Below are 22007 nucleotides of genomic sequence, written 5' to 3' on the forward strand. Positions count from 1 at the left end.
CAAAGGGTACACAGAAGGGGGTTAATTCTATTAAGTTTGCCTACCAAATCCACACTTTCTGAAGCAATTTGTGAACACAGCCATCCTTCAGAATCCAAATTTAGCGATGCAGTTCTCCAGCCGAATAATGTGCACACAAACACATTTTACTTGGGTAAAGTGTGTATAAAAAATGAACACATTAGTGAAAGCAACATACAAAACGTAGGAAACGAAACCATTCTAACTAAACTTAAGAATGGAAACAGAAGAAACCAAAATTGGTGGATTTGGTCCTTCCTAATAGAAGATCACACATCCTTGATTGGCTGAGCTTGACTACCAGCCCAAGTGAGCTGCAGTAGACTTTGGAGTTGCTGTACATGATGAGTCCTCTTACCGTAGTTCCTGTCTTTTCTGAGTGGCAGTAACAACTGCAGCTTAAACGAGGACTTCACCCAGCCTACCTATGTTGGGCCCAGCTAGAAGCGGATGTGAGAACTTAAAAATAACAGCAGTATCAAAACATAACAGGCCTAATGAGTTCTATAAATAAGCAAAATAAGCCAAATTTTGCATTAAGAAACAAAGAAAAATTGGTACAATATATTGTAAGAAAGTATTAGAAAGCACATTAAAAGTAAGGTAATAATTATAAGTACATTCAAAATCATAAATGTCAACTATATCGGGAAATGATGGGAAGTCCACAATTATTTTATCATGTTATTTTATTTTGATATATGTTATTTTATTTTATATAATATTATTTGATTTTAGCTAAGCGGTATTTGAAGTTTAAATTAACCTCTTATAGTAATTCAACTTAAGCATTTTTTTCTTTGTATTGTGTATGTGTGTATGTGTGAAATTAAACTTGTAATGCTATTAATGAATTTCAAGAAAGGAGATGAAAGAAAAGAAAAGAAAAAGCTCTGGCTCAAATTCAGTTATCCTTTTTACACTCTCTGATTTTTTTATTAAACAATTTGTTCTGTCAAAATACACAGACACAGAAACTGTCCCTCCACGAAGCTGAGAGGCGATGGAAGCCCATGATGTGAATGGATGTGAAGCTCTTCATTTTAATTATGGTGGCTATGACCAATCCACCCATTTAAGTGTAAATATATTTGGCATCATGCAGTTAAAACCTAGTTTCTTTTTCAAACAGCAGTCTTTGCTACTTCAGATCACAGCAAGACAGCTTTTGTATATTTCTACAAGCCATTCATAAGCTGTTATGAATTGCATGTAATGCTATCTAGCAGTTATCACCTAAAAACCGCAAGCAATGCATCCACTCATCTACATTTCAGAATCCCCTTTATTAAGAAAAATAGAGAAGGCAATAAGCTGCACGGTAACAGAGAGCCCAGGGAGGAGGTGGGAGGTTTAGCAACACAGAAGGCTTTGCTCACAGAAATGGAAACGCACCGTCGTTCGATCTTGCAAACGACGTTGCAGTTTTCTTTTCAAAACTGATGCACAAGCTGGATGCTTGACAAAGTGTTTTCCTTTTTCTGTTTAAGGCAGCATTCAAGAGGCCTATGTACACCATGATGCCAGTTCCTGACCCTCAAAAGAGCTACTTCAAAATACAGAGATGGTAAAAAGTATGACGCAAAATGGAAACAGATGCTTCTTAATCTTCAGCAAAGTAGTCATCGAGTCCCTCCAGTTCCATTTCCTCTGTTGTATTTACAGAAGAGGAAGTGGAGGTTTTATTTATACTTGTCTGGCTGCTGTGCTTTGGTTGGGAGTTTTCGGGCTGCCTTTGTTCTTTCTTGATATCCTTGATGCCACCGAGTAGCTGCTGACTCTCTGCAAAATACTGATTTGGGTGGTTCAAAGAAAACCCAGTATCATTGACCTGTGCAAAAAAGAAGAAGGAGGGGAAAACATGTTCTGTCACTGTACTTCACACACCCTTGAGTTGAAATGCACACTAAAAACTTCACTTTGTTCAAGCTTTGAGATAGCCAGCGTTGAGAGGAAAGCTATACATTAGTTCAGCCTCCGTGAAACATTGCTCGATAAAAGCTGCTAAGAGCCAAAACATGTTTTGATACTCAGTTTCCCCGTCTTGTTGCAACAGCAACCTAAGAGGACAGGTTTGTTTGTGGTTGTTTTTTAAGAGACAAATACACAGGCCACAATCCAAAGGGGCAATTGCATAATAAACTGCAGGTAGTGCTGAAGTTTCAGTTAGCTTTTTGGCAATGGGAACCACAAACATTCACTCCAGATGTAAATAAACAAAACAAACCAAGTATTTGCTCAGGTGAAGTAGCACACCAATGAAAGGAAAAGGAAAAGTCCTAACTGCACACTCACAGCACAAGCCAACGCATGTCTACTCAAAAGTAAGTCCCACTGGAATCAATGTATCCTACTCCCAGGTAAGTGGATATAAGGTTGCAGAGTGGCACATCCAGAGAACGGCCTGTTAAGAGAACAACTGCTCTCAGCGTTAGGCTTGTATCTTCTTTCTACTCAATTGTATTTGAGCATTTCCAGGTTCAAATTCTACACTTCTGTGTGGGAAGACAACTAAATCACTGATAGTTTTACAGATCAAAACAGAGAATTCTTACCAACAAGTCAAATGTGGAAGCCATTGCAAACATCAGAGCCACCAAAATCTCATGGAAATAAATCTATCTTCAGAACAGATTTTACACACACACAAAAACACACACGTTCAAACTATGATTAAATTAGCTATCATTAAAGGCAAGCCCTAGCTGTTTTATTCAGAGGAGGATACTTCTTCTGTGGAGAACGTATTTTCAAAACATTTTTTTTTTTAAATTTCACTGCATTTCCAAATAGCTTCCTTTGAAACCTCTTGGTGATTTAACAAGTAGCAATAAAAATAAACTTCTGTTTATAACATGCTGCATAAAGCATTAGTGCTAAGATATTAAGTAAAAGCTCTACTTTAAAGATGATGGGTGCTTGGGGTTTTTTTTTGGTGGGGGAACGAAGTTTGCTAACGTATCCTACATACTTTTCAAAAACATTTTGACCTTAATTCCTCTCGAAAGAAAAACCTGAAAAGGCATTTAGTTTTAAATGACTCCTTCCCCCTGCCCCACTCTAGCTGAGGTTGAAGGAGGGAGGGGGGCCCCACATCATTTATCGTGCCCTGTAAAAAACCCCACAAAAAACACCCCAGCAAAGCTTGTAATCTAAACTGACATGAGGTAAAGGACACTGGATTTAAAAACAAGTCTCTCTATTTCATCTGCTCTGTATTTCATCTACTAAGGCCTCAAAGCTTTCCTCAGATTCTGTTCATTCTAAGCAGTGTCCTTCCGTAACACAAAGCCTGGGTTCCTTTTGGTGTCGTATTGTGTGGTTTTACTAAGGATCTGAAGCAATGGTGTTGAACCTGTGTGTTCTTGGAGTTTTAATCAAGAAGCTACAAAGTGGCAAGTGATAATGAGGCAAGCTGCTATTACAAAAAAAAAAAAAAAACACAACACAAAAAATACAAAGCCATATGGAATTATTTCAGATACTGTATGCTGCCTTGCTATTTACACACTTTCTCTCTAATAACTTGCTCTTAACTAAATTTTGACCACCGAGAAATCAAAAAAGCAAATCAATCCTTTTGTCTATAAACATAAACAAGATGCGCATTTCCTGGAAAAAGAAAGCCATTAGAAAGACAACAATAACCACAATATCAAACGCATTGGTCTTTGCAAAGCTACATTTGCAAGTGGCAGTTTCCTTTTAGCCAGGGATATAAGCATTGCCCATTTAAATGGAGCCGCTCTAATTATATTGCTTGCAACCAAATGAGCTTGACAGCTTAATAAAAAAAAAAATGCTTCAGCACATCTGTTTTATTATCCTTATTAATAATATTGGCTCAGCCAAATCACTCATGATAGCAAAACATTTATAGCTATCAAAGCACAAAGAGCACATTTATTTAGATATAAAAAGGCGCCAGTTTATTAGTTAGGACAAAGAAATAATTGACACACAAACAAACAAAAACCTGAATGGGAAAATTTCCAGCAGTTTGCCATAAGTAAGAATAACAATTCATTCCCTCCATTTGCCCCTATGAAAACTATGAATCTATTGGTCTCTGTGACTCACAGAGGGCACTAGAATTGCAATGCCACCAATATCTTTTCCTTAACCATGGATTAAGCTATAAATTTAATCACTTATATTTTGTGTTGGTTATATAATTGTTCTGTCTCCTTTTAAAACACCATATTGTTATAGCTGTAACAATACAAGTGATAACTTAAGTATTTTTCCTTACAGTCTGACTTTTGGGGCTCAATTTTAAGATTTTGGCACCAGAAAGTAATTTCATTATATTTAAATAAAACTTGAAGTTCAATGTGGCACCAACACTCCCAATTTCTCGATACATTTCTAAGTAAAATAATAATATGCAAGTAACAAAGAATATATTCTACATTAGAAAGCGTAACCTTGAATTTCAATGCTTTGCTCAGCATTCTTCTATATTTAAATTCATTTTTTCCTCTTACTGTATTCATAAATATTTTCATTCATCACCAGGGGAGACAGATAACTGGTTGGTTTTTGTGGGACAGGGCAACAGAAAAAGCCATCAAATTCTGGCATCCAGTGGACAGGAAGATGTAGCAGCATGTTTAGAATGTCTTCCTTTTCAGTAAGACCAAAAATAGCCGGTCTAATCAGGCCCATGGGCTAGAGGTTCCCTACAACTGCTCTACGTAGATGAACTGACCATGGTTCAAATGCAAATGCAAAACCTACCAAGAAAGGCAGCAAGCCTAAATCCAAAATGGCCACCAAAATGTTTGCTGACAAGGACAGCACTATTATCGAGATAGCAATTGGTGGTGGTGGGGGGGACTAACACTCTCTCTCTCTCTCTCTCTCTCTCTCTCTCTCTCTCTCACACACACACACACACACACACACACACACACCACACACTACCCCTTCATGGAGGACAAGGCTATTAGTGATTACAAGTCATGATGGCTATATGGTGCCCTCCAGGTTCAGATACAGGAAGCCTCTGAATACCAGTTGCTATGGGAGGACGATTGCCATTATGCTCTGCTTGTGAGCTTCCTAAGAAACAGCTTGTAAGCCACTGTGGAGAACAGGATGTAGGATTTTATAAATCTTTGGTATTGCCCAGCAAGATGGAGAAGTTATTAGGTTTTTCACAATATGTTCTGCATCTTTAACATACAGAAATAAACTGATCATCTATGCTCAGAAACATATTCAAAGGCCCTTGACTCCGGGGCAAATGAAGACAGACAAACACGTGAAATCAGCCCATTTTATAGTTTCTCCCAATTAATGGGAAAGGGGCAGAGAGAACTATCCAATCAAAAGCAGGGGAAAGGTGTGCAGGGTTTTCACCCCTTAGATGGAGATGGGCCCTTGCTATTTGTCCTTCAAGAGAAATAGGAAGAGAGGTGCAAATTACAAATAACTCCCCTTGGTTATGGTCAGGCAAATTGGATAACACCACTATGGACTTTTGAGAGGAGGTGTATGACTTTTAAAATATGTAAACAGATATGGGTTTTTCCTTCAGTCTATGTGGAATAATGCAAGCCACTCTAAATATACAAGAGCTGGAATTAAGACATATGGATTGATGGTGTCTTTGGACAGAGGTGGAGTTTGGGTGCGGGGGGGGGGGGGAGAAAGGTTTTCTGTTAGCAGTATATTTAATCAATCTTTGTGTACTGTTTTTTAATGCAACTTGGAACTGTGTCTTCTTCCATCCTGTAAGAGGGGAAAAACTGGAAGGAAAAAAATGTAGACATCAAGTGTTATCGCTTTACAGTGGTGCCCCACAAGACGAACGCCTCGCAAGACGGAAAACCCGCTAGACGAAAGGGTTTTCCGTTTTGGAGGCGCTTTGCAAAACGAATTTCCCTATGGGGTTGCTTCGCAAGACGAAAAAATCTTGCGCGTCCCCGCGGGTTTTTTTCGCTCCCCCCCCTTTTCCTAAGCCGCTAAGCCGCCTATCAGCTGTTCCGCTGATAACCCGCTTAACAGCTGATCGCGAAAAGCCGCTAGACCGCTGTAGCGCTAATCCGCTAAGCTGTCAATGGGCTTGCTTCGCAAGACGAAAAAACCGCTAGACGAAGAGAATCGCGGAACGGATTCTTTTCGTCTTGCGAGGCACCACTGTATCTACATTTCGTTTGCTAGGACCAGTGAAATACCACTCCATAAATGTAAACAGTTTTGCTACAAAATAAAACAGCATAACCTCATAACATATTTGTTGATTATGTATGCACTAAACAGTTAGCAAATGCGGAGTGTCGATCCATACATGAAATGAAAGACATCTGCTATATACTCATTAACTCAGCGTAATTAACAAGGATGGTGGCACGTGGTGAATGTGAACAGAATGTCTGAAGTTTCGCACAGGGTTTCTGCCACCAGTCTTTCCAATAATGAGACACATTATCGCCTGATAAATAAGCACCACTTACGTCATGGGTCAGCTCAAAGTATTTCTGACAGGCCAACTGATAGTGCATGCCCTTCACCAGTTCCAAAATCTAGAAAAAGGAAAGTGATCGATATATTTAAAGGGTCTTTAAAACAGCTGAAATGTTCTGCAATGTGAACATATGACCTTTACAATTTATGGCAGGGTTTGACATAATACAAGAATCTGTAGTCTTATAAGACACAATGCTGCTGACATTTTCCTCCCACTTAGAATTGAAGTCAGATTATCCATAGACAGAGAAGAGGTTCTGCCTTCACAACCAGAAATCAACAGTTTTACTTCACAAATGACACAGAAAAATGAGGAACGATGTGTACTGTCAGGACATATTGCGCTGCAAAATCTCTTGCATTATTTCAAATAAGTATCTACCATTTGAGCAACTGAAATATGAACTAATCAAGTATGCGGTTATAATTTATTTTGGATAAAACTTGCTCAGACGTGTGCGACATAATACAACTGTGCTCCCAACTACAAATTGTGGTGGAAGTAATCCAGAAAAGAAGTGGCAGAAAGAACTACATTTCTACCCTCTCTAAGATCAGCTCTCAAAGTTAAGTTGTTTCTAGCAATGCTCCTCAGAACACGAAAGGGAAATCATCTGTTTTGAATTCCTATTAGAAACATCTCTCTATCTCTTGTAAATACAATTTGCTTTCCAATTCTACCTCTTGTAATCTCTTCTGTCCTGCATAAAACATTCATTCTTATCAGCAGAATGCAACGCCATTTGAAAATTTAAGTTGTCTGTCATTTTCCCCCTCTGCTGCTATATAATTAAACTGTATATTCCCTGCTTATCAAGCTCAGGAAACCGCTGGAACTGAGAGATAGCCTCAGCCGAGAGAAAATTCTTGAGAAATGCAAATTCACACTCCTTTTCAAAAGGCTGACCTTTCCATGTCAAGCACAGAAATAAACTCCGGCACAAATCCCTACTGCCCTCATTATTGGAGGCTGCCTTATAGTTATTGACAGATGTACAAATATTTGCTGAATATATCAAGCTACAATGCTGCCAAAGAAGTGCTTACTGGGTTTGTTTTGCTGCTACAAGTGCAACTGATTAAATGTCTGCCTTTCTTGTCACATCCTGTTACATATCTTGTGAAAAACAAATCAACTTGCCAGAAGAGGCTAAAGTCTGGCACCGTCTATGTGCTTTTGAAATGGAACAGATAATAAAATGTAATATATAAAAAACTTGGCTTTGCTAATTAAAAGTGTTAATGCTGCTTTGAATGATACTGAAATGGTACCCAGCAGCAGCACATTTTGTATCAGTGCATCAAGTTTATGTAGTACATTTGATGATGAAAAAAACTTATTTTGGCTAAAGGATGGATGGATGGAACAGCACCTTTTGCTTTTTGTGGAATATTGTATTAAAATAACACTGATCAATTCCAATAAAACTTGTAGAGTGTTGCATGCTTACATCAGTTACACCTGAGAAGAAAAACTGAGCGGGGATGCTGTCAAATAACTGAATCATTGAATGCACTGCCAAAGCTTCAAATATCTGTGACACAGCCTCTCTGTAAGTAAGCGCAAGTGTCTGGAGGTCTAACATTAACACTACAGTTGTACCTTGGAAGTTGAATGGAATCCGTTCTGGAAGTCGGTTCGACTTCCAAATGTTCAGAAACCAAAGTGCGGCTTCTGATTGGCTGCAGGAAGCTCCTGCAGCCAATCGGAAGCCCCGTTGGAAATTCGGCTTCCAAAAATAGTTCGCAAACCGGAACAGTCACTTCCGGGTTTGCGGCATTCGGGAGCCAAAATGTTCAAGAACTAAGCTGTTCGAAAACCAAAGTACGACTGTACTTCTATTTTCAAAGCTGATATATGGGGACCATACCTTGTCAAAACGATCATGCCAAGCTTGGCATCTAAACAACCCTTCTTGTTGCCGCAGATACCCAGAAAAAGCCAGACCCCAAACCATCCCATTAGAGATGTACCTGTCTCGCCAGAGTGGTGCATGCTCTAGTTATCTCTCGCTTGGACTATTGCAATGCGCTCTATGTGAGGCTACTTTTGAAGGTAACCCGGAAACTACAACTAAACCAGAATGCAGCAGCTAGACTGGTGACTGGGAGTGGCTGCCGAGACCATATAACACCGGTCTTGAAAGACCTACACTGGCTCACAGTATGTTTCCGAGCACAATTCAAAGTGTTGGTGCTGACCTTTAAAGCCCTAAACGGCCTTGGTCCAGTATACCTGAAGGAGCGCCTCCACCCCCATCATTCTGCCCGGACACTGAGGTCCAGCTCTGAGGGCCTTCTGGCAGTTCCCTCGCTGCGAGAAGCCAAATTACAGGGAACCAGGCAGAGGTCCTTCTCAGTAGTGGCACCTGCCCTGTGGAACGCCCTCCCACCAGATGTCAAAGAGAAAAACAACTACCAGACTTTTAGAAAACATCTGAAGGCAGACCTGTTTAGGGAAGCTTTTTAATGTTTAATAGACTATTGTATTTTAATATTCTGTTGGAAGCCACCCAGAGTGGCTGGGGAGACCCAGCCAGATGGGCGGGGTATAAATAAATAAATAAATTATTATTATTATTATTATTATTATTATTATTATTATTATTATTATTATACAGGTGGCGATCAGTGCTTATCTTCTAGGAAAGAAAGGTACTGGCACTCAGCATGAAGTTGGCATAGTAAGTGCCACACTTAAAACCAGCGCTTTTCTCCTAGAAGAAAAGGTACCTACCTTTGAGTACCCACAGAAGAAAGCACTGCTGGTGATCATAGTATTCATTATTACTATTTATTAAATTTGTATGCTCCCCTTCACCTGTAGATCTCAGGGTGGTTCGCAACATAAAATTACAATATTAAAAAACACTACACAATATACATAGTAAAAATAAGAATGAAAACAAACCAATAATCCCCCCTCCCACAACACATTTAAAAGGGCATTGGATGTCAATCAGCCAAAGGCCTGGATGAAGCGGCACATTTCTGCCTGGCACCTAAAGGTGTATAATGAAGACTCCAGGCAAGCTTCCCTGGGGAGAGTGTTCCACAAATGGGGAGCCACTGCAGAAAAGGCTTGTTATCGTGTTGCTGGACCTCTCATGGAGGAGGCACATTAAGAAGGGCCTCAGAGGATGATTGTGGGGTCCAGGTAGGTTCATAAATGGGCAGCAGTAAACAGCAGGACAGTTGGGCCATTCTGTATAAGGAGAGGGTCTAGATTGGTGTCTATTGACTTAAGGGCCAAAGAAGGGATTGGGTTCAATGGTTGAGCAATAATATTAGAAACTATACCAAAAATACTGTGCCCATACTCACACCATGAATGTATGAGGGTTCCTCTCCTGGCAGCATTGGGATGAAGTCACACAGGTGATAGGAAATTTAAGCTCTAGTCCCAACTGGCATGGGGCTTGTTTTATGTGTAGTACGGGGGGGGGGGGGTTACCAAGACAGCTCACTCACTCCTTTCCATCTGCTTTAGAGGCCAACTCAGATGCTCAAGAGAATTTAAAATATAAAAATCAGCCTGGGAGGCCACTGTTAGGAAATCCCCCCACTCCTCAAAAAAAAGAGAAAGAAAAGAATACAGGATGCTGCTTTGCATGTGCAAATCCTTAAAGGGCTCTTTGCCTAGCAGCCTGGAACACCATCCTCAATGCAAAATGATTGCCAGGTTTTCCCCAGCCCCTATGCATCACAGCATAGGCTGAGTTCCCTGTGGCAGATTTTACCATGAAATTGGAAACCTCTCTAGCCAAACAAAACTTTTGTGATTATTGGCTTAGCTATGCAACAACCCTGAATCCCACCAAGGTTCATGTGCTTTTCATAATTAACACTGGGCAGCAATGCTTTGAAATGTACCTAATCCCATGGTCCAATTTTGTTGCAATGGCAGCTATGATTCTGGGAATCCCTAGGTGTAGGAAGTGTGGTGACAGATATTCACACTGCAGGGTGGAACAAACTGGTCCTCAATCCTCCAAAAAAAGATTTGACAGCTGACCTGTTAAACGTTGCCTTCCCAGCACTGCCGAGGAGAATACATTTTATTTAATCACTGCATGATGCACTCTAGCAAAAGGAAACTGTTGGTACCCAAGCAAATATAAAACCACTTTTAATTTGTGGCCAAATGAAGATAATGCTATAAATCCCACCCCCCGTCCCTTTACTTTCTGAAGCATTGCATATTATTTCTCTTGTAGCAAAGGAAGCCAAAGCTTCTGTACCTTTAACAACTGCTGAGAAATTTGGCAAGTGAAGGAAGTCAAGGAAGGAGAAAAGATACACGTACTAAAATTGTCTCTTCTAAAAAGCTAACAGAAGTGCTGGAACCCTCACCTTTCCATTACTTGAGAGACTATTAAACAATTCCTTAGCAGTATAACTCAAAAGATATTGAGATCAGATGATGGGGCACTGCTGTCACACACAAGCTTAAAATAGTTAATTGGCTTCACCTTCCTAATCACTGATATTTTCAGGTACGCAAGGTCAGTTTGAAGCCATTTTCAAATAAAATAGTTACTTCTGTTCTTAAAAGACTCAATCTTTCCAGCAAAGAATTTGTTGCATTTTATCTATTTCTAACCTTCATTTTTATTTCAAAGGTGACTTAAAATGTGATTGAGGTGCAGCTACTGGAACACGCTTAGCAATATTCCCCTAGTTCCAGGTCAATTCCGCAACACCTCAGCTTGTACTCTTAGGGCTTTGCAAAAACCTTCATTTATTTGCTTATGTGAAGCAAACCGCTAGTGTCTTTCTTTGTGCATTTTATTTCTAACATTTAACATGAAAAATCTACAGGAGCTCCACTTTTGATAGCCTATAGGGATTCAAATCAATTTCCCCCCGCAAAAAACCCACCCCAAAATAGACTCATTTTTGGCCAGCATGGGGCTGAACAAAATTTATACATGCCTGGCTTCACACTCCTAAGGTACATAAAGGGAATAGAAGTTTTGGAGCTTAGTTTTGGAGCAAGTGTTGTGAAATACTACATTACTCCATAGTCAAAGATCCTAAAATAGCTCTCCTGCAAATAAACCTGTAAGCTTACCCAACCCCCAAAGATCTGCTTTTCAAGCTCCTTCTGGCAGCAAGAATCATGAAGTCAATGAAATGTAAAGAAAGTATCATAGCTTTTTATATGGACGGAATTAATAAAGTATGGGTAATTATATTTACTTAGAAACCTCAATGTGTTCAATCAGACTTACTTCCTATACGGCAGGTATAGGCAAACTTGGCCCTCCATGTTTTGGGACTACAGCTCCCATCATCCCTGGCCACTGGTCCTGTTAGATAGGGATGATGGGAGTTGTAGTCCCAAAACATCTGGAGGGCTGAGTTTGCCTATGCCTGTTATAAGGCACTTTTAGGAGGCCCATAACCAGCATTAGTTAACACAGAATTGTTATGCCTGTTGAGAGTCTAAGTATGCACGCTTGCTTTGCATCGCACACACAGTACTTGCATGTATTATATGTACAATTTATATTTATATTACAAATATTATATTATATTTACAATACTTGTATATATTATACATAAATATATTACTTATATGCAATATGCACATATTACATATTATCAAGTTGGTATACAATAAGCTTGCCATGTATAAATATTTTTTATAAAGACTTATAGAGAAAACCAACAAGGAGACTTGCTGACAGGTGAGGAACTTTCTTTTTTGCAGAAAGAATGCTGCAAAAAAAGAGTCAATCAGTAATTCAAAGCAATAGTAGCAGAGAAATATGAGTCAACATTATTTTTTTGAGGTATGTTGAAGCAAGGCGACCTATATTCCAATGTATAGGAATACAACGTAGCAATTGTTCTGTCAGCGCAAACACCAAACCTGTATTTAGGGGGCAAGCCCTGTTACATTAGCAATTATTTGGCAGGACTAATTAGCTGAATCTATGAGTGTAGCTTTCTTGTGCTTAGTTTAGGGGGCTGCACTTTTTTCTGATGTTTTAGGGTTACCTTGAAGAAGAAGTTTCAGCTAACCTAACTGGGTTCATTTGGAAGCAAAGAAATTTGAAGGTTTTCGACAGAATATGTACAAGATTATTCTAGCATTTCATTAGCAGCTGTTAATGCCAACCACCGTAGTTAATGACTTGAACCACCCAAAAGAACTAGATATACACCAACAGTGGAGATTTTTATTTGACTACTAGAAATTATCTTATCTCGAACTACAACTGTTGCTTAATGTGATGAAACTTGGCCTACAATGTGGAATCTCAGTAAAATACTTGTCAAGCCAAATTGTCTATATCCTGGAGAAACCTAGCATGAAAATGGGCGGGATGCAAGCAAATTGCTATCACTGCCAGTGTGAGAGAACTTAAAACATTTAAACGTCTTAAATGTTTCATGCAGAAATGCTTTCCTGACAAACTGTGGCACTTGGCATTAAGTCAAAAGGCAAACAGGCCACCCACTCACTTTAAAGCAATTTACATCTCTTATATGCAACTACTGTGTAAAAAGAACGAGAAATTATTACAGTGGTGCCTCGCAAGACGAAAAGAATCCGTTCCGCGATTCTCTTCGTCTAGCGGTTTTTTCGTCTTGTGAAGCAACCCTATTAGCGGCTTAGCGGATTAGCGCTATTAGTGGTTTAGCGGCTTAGCGGCTATTAAAGGCTTAGCTGCTAAAAGGCTTAGCGGCTTAGAAAAAGGGGGGGAGCGGGGGAAAAATCGCAAGACTAGCAAGACGTTTCGTCTTGTGAAGCAAGCCCATAGGGAAATTCGTCTTGCGAAGCAACTCAAAAACGGAAAACCCTTTCGTCTAGCGGGTTTTCCGTCTTGCGAGGCATTCGTCTTGCGGGGCACCACTGTAGTTTATAAGCTAAAGCTGCAAAGGAACATGAGCTTCACCACCCCAACGATCATGCCTAGATTCAATTCTTCCAGCCACCATGGGCTGTGGCCAAGGTCCTCAGAGGAAGTGAAGGTAGCAGCCAGGCATCTCTCCATCACACCCTCATCTATCTTCAGCTGAGGAGTCACTCCTTAGAAACATTCTGTTTGTTTTGCATTTTAAATTGCTGTTTGCATTGGGATCTGAAGTATTGACAGCCGCTTATAGGAGCCAAGATTTTTGGCTGAAAAGCAGCTATACGATATAATAAACAAAAGGCATATCAAAGTTAGCTCACAAAACTATGAACATATTCAACAGGGGAATCCCTGACCCTAATTTCCTACTGTGCAGAATTGAATAGTTAAAGCAAAGTATTTCCTCTGCATGAAAGCAGCTGATCCAGAGATTAATGCAAAGTTTTGGGGCACAAAACTCAAAGAGTCAGATTTTCCCGCACTGTGATATCAGCATTTTGCTTCTAATACGCACAGAAGCAATATACTTTAGGAAAGGTTGCAGCAGTTGTGAGAATCAGAACACCCTGATGGCAAGCATTAGAGATGTATACTGATAAATCTCACAGCCTTCTGGGTTTGCATGACTGGGTGCTACTGGAAATTAGATCAACACCGCAATTTTAAAATGAAACAAGAGCTCCTTGAATTAAGCATGGTTTAGGGCAGTGGTTTTCAACCAGTGTGTCGTGAAGGTCAGGGGTGCCATGAGCAACACTGGCCTCTGTCCTTCTTTCCTTCCTTCCCTCCTCTGATGCCCTCTTGTGTCTCTACCTCCCAAAGGCTTGCACGGCTGTAAGAAGCAATAGCAGCAATGGTCCCGCTCTATTCCGCCTTGGTCAGACCACAACTGGAGTACTGCATCCAGTTCTGGGTGCCACAATTTAAGAAGGATATTGACAAGCTGGAACGTGTGCAAAAGAGGCCAACCAAGATGATCGAGGGTTTGGAAACCAAGCCCTGTGAGGAACAGTTGAGGAAGTTTGGTATGTTTAGCCTGATAAAGAGGAGACTAAGAGGTGATATGCTATCCATCTTCAAATAACTAAAGAGCTGTCATTACATGGAGAATGTAGCAAACTTGTTTTCTCCTGCTCCGGAAGCTAAAATAATAATAATAATAATAATAATAATAATAATAATAATAATAATAATAATAATTTATGTATACCCCACCCATCTGGCTGCTCTGGGTGGATTACAACACATAAAAATGATAGTAAGCGAACCAACGGATGCAAGTTACAAGAAAGGAGATTCCGACTAAATATCAGGAAGTACTTTCTGACAGTAAGAGTTGTCTGACAGGGAAATGGACTCCCTCAGAAGATGGTGGAATCTCCTTCCATGGAAGTTTTTAAGCAGAGGTTGGATGGCCATCTGTCATGGAGGCTTTAGTTGAGATTCCTGCATTGCAGGGGGTTGGACTAGATGATCCTTAGGGTCAATTCCAACTCTACGATTCTATGGTTCTATGGTTCTAAGCTGCAGTAAACCAGACTGCTCAACGTCCTTGATAAAATACCGGGGGGGGGGGGTGGATTACAGTAATGAAAAACAAAACTATCAATCTGCTTGTCAGCATTGTGAAAAGAACACTTTGGGGGTCGGGGAGAACATCATTGAAGCAAATACTACAACCTGATTTAAAAGGCATTTTGCATGCATTGTCAGTCACATATTATACATCAGTATTCAACTAAACTGAAAGGAAATACCTGGTGCCACATTGCTGCTGTAACTGGAGAAAATATTCCCTACCTGAGCAATCCCAGAGGGAGGGATTTTATACGACTGCAGCTTCTGCTTCAGCAGCTCAGGATCACTGTGACGGAATGGGCACCCTAACAACAAAGAAGAGAGGCAAGCGCACAAACAAGACTATTTCCTCAGAAGTTAGTACAACAGCACACTTGAGAGCCTGGCTAAGCAGTCCTTAATTGTCTAGCAGCAGCTTATTAATACAAAAGCTAATTGCCCATGTGTGCAATAGCTTTACGCTTCTTCCAAACGGCTAGTTCACTGTATGGTATCATAGCACTAATAGGCACAAAAGTTATATAATGTGTTACAGAAAAGTAGGCCAAGATTCTTATTCACTTCAACAGAAAACTGCTTTAATTAGGTTCCACACTAAATGAGTTTGAAAATTCACCCAAATATTATAGTATAGCTATAATACAAACAGAAAAAGCTGCAGGAGTTTAGCTGTAACAATTAATTGTAAAAAAACCCACAGATAACATGTGAGCTATATTATTAAACAGCATGAGAACGTCAACTTGAGGGTCAATTGGGGGGGGCAGGGAGGGAGAGAAATGCTGCTTACGAAAATAATTAAGCTGTAGTGTTTGAATCTAAGTATATTTTATTTCATTGATTTCAATGGGCCTAACTACAGTGGTTTAATACCCAAGTATCGTAGCTTAGCTAGTATACGAAATAACAGCCACAGTTAAATTACTGGTGGTTAAATCACCAGGTACATTTTAAGTAAATGCATAATCATTAGTGTGTAAAGAGATCAAACTCCTATTATACGTCCTCATTTTTATTGCATGTCCTTAGTTTTTCAAAAGAATTGTCTCCTGAGCAATGCAGTACTCTGTCTGGAGGTGTCCAAGCTGCGCATTCCAACATAAATGGCATTGCAGAATATGCATTGCAATTAAGATGGAGCTAGGGAATTCTTTATTTACCTTCTTTACCACACAGAAAGTGCTCTCTCTCTCTCTCTCTCTCTCTCTCTCTCACACACACACACACACACACACACACTCACTTTAACACAATTAACAAGGAACCTTCCACACAGAAGATCCATACTTTAGGGTATTGGACTTAATTGACTGGGAAGAAGAGGTGAGAGTAAACAAGTTTCCGTAATTGGCTGGTGACTTCTCTTGGAGCAGATTCCCCACCAGCCACTGTCCAGGAGCGGGGAAGGGGGGATGTCTCTTAATTTGACCTTGTCTACCAATTTTAAGGTCCCATTCCTCCAATAGAGTCCCAGAGACCTTTGTGTGTGCAGAGACTGGGGGCAACATTATTATTTTTAAATGAAACCAAAGGTTTCTGTGGAACATTACTTTGCTGTTACATTACTTTTGATTCCTGCTTAAGAGGGAAAGCTGAATATGTGTAAAGAAACCTGCTTCAATGCCAAGTAACTTTTAGGCAAGTCATAGAAATATGCTGCTTACCCAATTAGTGTTTTATTCTAGGGAGATCATAAGATTCGAAATATTTCATACTATCCCAGAGAGTGTTAAGCTATTAGAAAAAGCCTATAATTTATTACTGTTTTAGAGCAAAGCAAGAGCATTGATTGCAAGCAAAGCAAAAGCACTGAGGAACTTTGTTGTTTGTCGAGAGACTTTTTTTTTTGGGGGGGGGGCTGGGGAATAGAAAAGCAGCAGCAGAACCAAGAAGAGAAATAAAAAACTAAACAGCTTGGTGGATTTCATGTTGAAACCCTGCTGAATGAATCTCTCTTGCTTGACCTAGTTCTGTAATAAGACAAATCACCAGAAGAGTAACCGCACACTAGGCTTGACAGTGATGACTGCCATAAGCCACAGAAAACTAGCTTCTGCCAGTAATACAGCCAGCCAATCAGCTGGCTTCCAAAGCAGTTTGGGTTCCCATGCATTGTGAACATGTCAGGTGCAAGCACTTACCGTGATAATCCCCTTGGCCTGGTGGGTTGGACATTATAATTTTCATGCAGCTGAATGGAGTATAGTCAGTTCTCTTGCCTTCTTTTCCATAGGAATGTCGGATGCTGTAAGCATATCCTTTGTCAAACTAAATAGAAATAAAAATTGGGTGGTGTCAAGAGATTTCAGCTACTACAAAGGATGAAACAATGGGATTTTGAGTGGTTGTATTTGATTATATCTCCTTGCTAAGCAATTTTAAAGTTAAAATTGAAACGATGTTATCAGCCAGCCATGTTGTAGCAGTTACAGAAGACTCTTTTCATGGCACGATAGGACTTGGAAATCATTTCTGAGTATGGCAAGTCGGTCCTGCAGATTTATTCCTCAATTTTCTACAATAATTACCTCTTCTGCTGGGCTTATTAAAAATAATCAAATTAATCAAAGCTAAACTGACAGCCAATTTGAGAACAAGCTTTTACAACATTATAACTCTTACTCACAAACTGTGAGTTTTTAAAGCCTAAGCTCAGGGCAATCCAGAAGGACCGCTGTACCAAAATGACTGTTGCAACGGAGAGGCAGGTATGAACTCCAACCTAAAAGTGCACAAATATTTTAATGCAAAGCAAACAAATAATTGTTGAGCAATGGTGGGCTATGGGATAATCAATGTAAGTCTGCATTAGTCACACTGAACAAGAAAACAGGTCAGAAGATTGGTGCTTTTTAAAAAATAAAAAAGCATATGCCATAGACATGATTGACTCCTGTCACATCCACATCAAAAGCCAATCACAGGAGAGATCAGGTAAAGGACCACATAGCCTATTTTTAGCAGCTAGTGTTAGACATTTTGGACACCTTCTGCTTGCCACTAGAGATAGGAGAGGAATTTGGTTTGATTAGCATCTTAATGCAAAGCTACCCAATTAACACTCCCAGCAACAATGCATGAACCAAAAGGATATTATCCTTCAATAATTAAGCAAATGCCACTAACAATCCAATTCTGAAAGTAAAATAAATCCCCACTGCCTCTCCTAAAAATATAAAGAAAGGGTTTTGCCATCTTGTTCAACTCTCATTATTCTTTCCTACCAGCACAACAGTTCAGTCCAAGGAAGAGGGAACAGGCCCTTCAAGGATCAGATTGGCTGCTACGTCAATCATGCAGTTAATGAACCTGTCTATCAAACTGACAGACAGGACAGCTCAAAATACTAACAGCCCATGACACAAACCAGCTACTCAAACCTTGCTACACCAGCACCTATTTTTCGACTGCATTTCCATGATACAGAGGTTTTACATGAGGCAGAAGATGGAGTGTTCTAAAGAACTTTGCTTTATTCTATAGTTAACTAAGAGGTGAAAATGGTGCAATGGCTTTTATATTTAATGACATATTTTACAATACATGTTCTTTCTCTAAGCAAAACAGTGGGAGAATAGAGTGAACAAATCACACAGAATTTTCTAAAAATCATGGTACTTGCATTAAAATACTTTGTAGACTGCCTCACAGCCTAGTTCTTACAGAGAGCAACTATTCAAATTTTGGAAATGAAAATTATACCTCTCAAGCAATTAATCAACAGAACAGTGGTGCCTCTCACTACCTTAAATCAGATGAATATCAGATACATATGGCAGAAAATTCAAATTAATTCTGATGGAAATGCTTTATTGCTTTAAATGGCAGTTTCCACAGTGTGCATTCAAACACACATTCGGATACATGCAATGTTTGTTACGAACTATTCAGAAGGGAACATACAGCAGTGTGCTTTGTTATGTAAGACAAGGAAAACTGATATTTTCATAACAGACACATTTTCTTTAAAGTAATTGAACTCAGGCTACAATGACACAACTATAAGCTTGCAAAACAGGCATTAATAAAAATTACAATGGAATCTATGTAATATTTCAGATATCTAGCAGCAATAAAAGTTGGCATTCTAGATTAAGGGTATGAAAATGTTACATTTCAGGAAATACATAACATTATAAATAACTTTTGACACACATTTGTGCTTAAATCAAATCTGATATTTTCTGGAAATACTTTAAGTTTGCAAAAGTGCGAGTTCAAGACTGGACAAGAGGCTGACAGACTAATTAGCCAAACATCTTGAACAGGATAAGACTCCAATGGAATGATAAGAGTATTAAGGGCAGAGTCAAATGGATACATCAATGTAGGCTGACATCTCAAAATGAAATACAAAGAAAAAACAAGGAAGTCTCCTATCTTGCTCTTTGGTACTTTGAAACCAACAGTTAAAGCAGAAAAAGAAAGACTGCAGTCTGTATTAATTTTAGCACAACTAAATTTTGTAACAAATGACTTGCACCTGAGAGAAAACCCTGCATTTCATTTATTTGAAGTTACATACCTCAATAAGGCATTTAAATAATCCAGTATTTTCATATTCTACAGAAGTGTATTGTGCTGACATCATATAATTGCCTGAGGGAACTAAGCTTTATTCAAAACTGTGTTCCGCCAAGACCATTAAGTTCACCAACTGATAGGACATCTTAGAAACACAAGATAAAATCTGATCTGCCACTATTCCTCTAGTTTACTTAACCTTGGTGTGCACCAACGAGCTGATAACTAATTTAAGACCTGAGAAAAAAAAGAAATTTCAGAGGGAAATGCAGAGAGGCATGATTTAGTTTAATATGCATCTACATTAGCTACAGGGCATAATTAAAAGTACATCACTTCTTTAAATCTACATAATTATATCCCAAAGACATTCTCATTAGTATCTTCTACTTTGCAGCTAAACCAGAAGAGGCCTCAGGTCTGCAAGGTCAGACTTCTTTATTTTAAACGTAATAATATAATGTTGAAAATAAAACGGCTGATGCAAAGTGGTGAGGCTGGCCTTTATCATCTATGCATTATTATTGTGAACACAAGAATTCCCAGACATCCACAAAAAAATAATCAAGGAGCCGAAGCTTGGTTTTTAAAAAAAGCTGAAATCAATCACTGATTAATGATCAGGGCTAATTCTGAATATATGAAGCAAACTGACTAGCTTTATTAATTTATGCATTATTTCATGGTAATAGAACTGCAATATTTATTCAAAATAATTTTCTTTAACCAGCAACTTGGCTCTTAATTCCATTAACAGATGGATGTTCTAGTTCCAACAGTACAAAACAATCCTTCATATTAATTACCGCATCGTCCTGAGAGTAAGTATGCAATACAAAGACAAAGGGAGGTGTCTTTTGAGTCAAATGCCTACAGACTAAAAACTGCTATGACCAATTCCACAATCTGCGGTATGGTCTAAAGGCTCTTAATGTGAAACATGATTAGAGCTACACTCACTTGACCCAGTCCCTGGTATCTGGAATCAAGGGAAATAACCTCCACTTACTAAGCTTGCTCCCAGAGTTAATTGAAAGCTTCTACCAAACTGAAAGCTATGTTGTAATAGGAAGCCTTTTTGAACAGGGGTGGATCACTTGTCTTGTGGACTGCATGACCCTCGGGGTATTTATGAATGGTTGCAGCAGAAAAGTGACACGGCGAATGAGGAACACTTATTCCGCACCATCAAAATTCTTTCCCGAAGCTGAAAAATATTTATCAAAAACCTTGGTATAGAATATGCCAAAAATAAAATACAACAAACAATATTTCTACTTAAACTAATGTATATAATCAGAGGCAACCATTTCATTTTAACAACTGACCTATCTGAAACATAATTTAATCAAACCGATGCTTTAATCAAACACATGACTTGCTAGACTCTTGGCGACTCGTGCAAAGAGGAACGATCTGTTCCAGTGAAATTTAAATACTAATTGCCATTCTAGGGTATTGTGAATTATTCTTCCTCTTTCCACAAATTTCACAGTAATAAAAATTAGCACTTTGGATATGCAGTACATTTAAAAGCTTAAGGAGAAAGAAAGCAGCTTTATATAAGGTGCCCCAAATTTCAGGGGTGGTGGTGGCAGGGGAAGGTTTAGTGAGTAGAGGGACTGACCACCACCTGGGGCAGAGGCCTAGCTGTTTGGTGCCTGCTTCCAGTTTCAAACCTCCCATTCTTTCGGAAGTCTCTTAGAAGCCAATCCCGCACCTGGTGTTGGGCCAAAGAGACAAACTGATGATGCTGCTGGTTTATTGACCACTCTGCTGACCAGCAACATCCCTGGCCAAGCTGACTGGAGTGGTCTATGGCATGGTGTTGGAGAACAGCACTATTATAGGCACCACATAACGCTCATTCTGCGTTGTTTTCTAAGCATGGCAGCATTTAAACTTTGGAAGTCCCTGTCTAACTTTGGCACCGGCTTAAAGCATGCCTTTAGGAGGCACTGGAAATGTAAAAGAAAAACCGGTGCACATTGGCATGCAGTTGCTACTGCACCACAATATAGCATTTGTGTAGAAGACCTGGCATTAGCATCAAGGCTCAGAGAAACGGCAAGATGATCTGTTCTCTTATCCCACGACTTCTACATATACTTGGAAGCCTTTTGCAAAGGACTTTGAATGCCTGTCGGATTTCCCCTGTTTTACATGCTTCTCAGCACTCTCAAGAACTCCAAAGAATCTGCTCTTCTTGGTGGCAAATTGTTGTTCTGCAAAACTTTTTATTCAGTACAGTAGTCCTTTAGGGACTACTGGTATCTGTGCAGGGGCCTCAGGACTGTGAAAGTCAGCTCTGACCACTCCAACCTGGCTTTCCCACGCAACTTGGGAATGACAGGGCCTGCTTGCATGGTTCTACACCCCTTTCCAAGCACACATTTTATAATGCCCAAAGTGGGTATGTAAGTTTAAACAGACTTTCTACCCAATTACGAAGCACAGACAGGCCTATATGGCCTTTCCTCCCTCCCTGGGGTCCCCATCAATCCCTCTTTTAAAATGAGTGTTATGTTGGCTACCTTTCAG

General features: G+C 39.5%; 1 protein-coding gene across 5 annotated transcripts in view; it reads right to left on the bottom strand.

Annotated features, from left to right (window-relative positions):
- Positions 1 to 1288: 1288 nt before the first annotated feature.
- Positions 1289 to 22007, bottom strand: part of PRIM2 (DNA primase subunit 2) — a 61858-nt gene continuing 41139 nt past the window's right edge. For all 5 annotated transcript variants that reach the window (XM_028722660.2, XM_028722662.2, XM_077926282.1 and 2 more), the window contains 4 exons: positions 17084 to 17210; positions 15165 to 15247; positions 6483 to 6551; positions 1289 to 1852 (listed from right to left, as the gene is read on the bottom strand). In XM_028722660.2, the coding sequence (XP_028578493.2) occupies positions 1625 to 1852; positions 6483 to 6551; positions 15165 to 15247; positions 17084 to 17210 (507 nt within the window). In that variant the 3' untranslated portion in view covers positions 1289 to 1624. The remainder of the gene's footprint in view (positions 1853 to 6482; positions 6552 to 15164; positions 15248 to 17083; positions 17211 to 22007) is intronic.

This window comes from Podarcis muralis, chromosome 3 (assembly GCF_964188315.1).
Source record: "Podarcis muralis chromosome 3, rPodMur119.hap1.1, whole genome shotgun sequence".
Lineage (NCBI taxonomy): Eukaryota > Metazoa > Chordata > Lepidosauria > Squamata > Lacertidae > Podarcis > Podarcis muralis.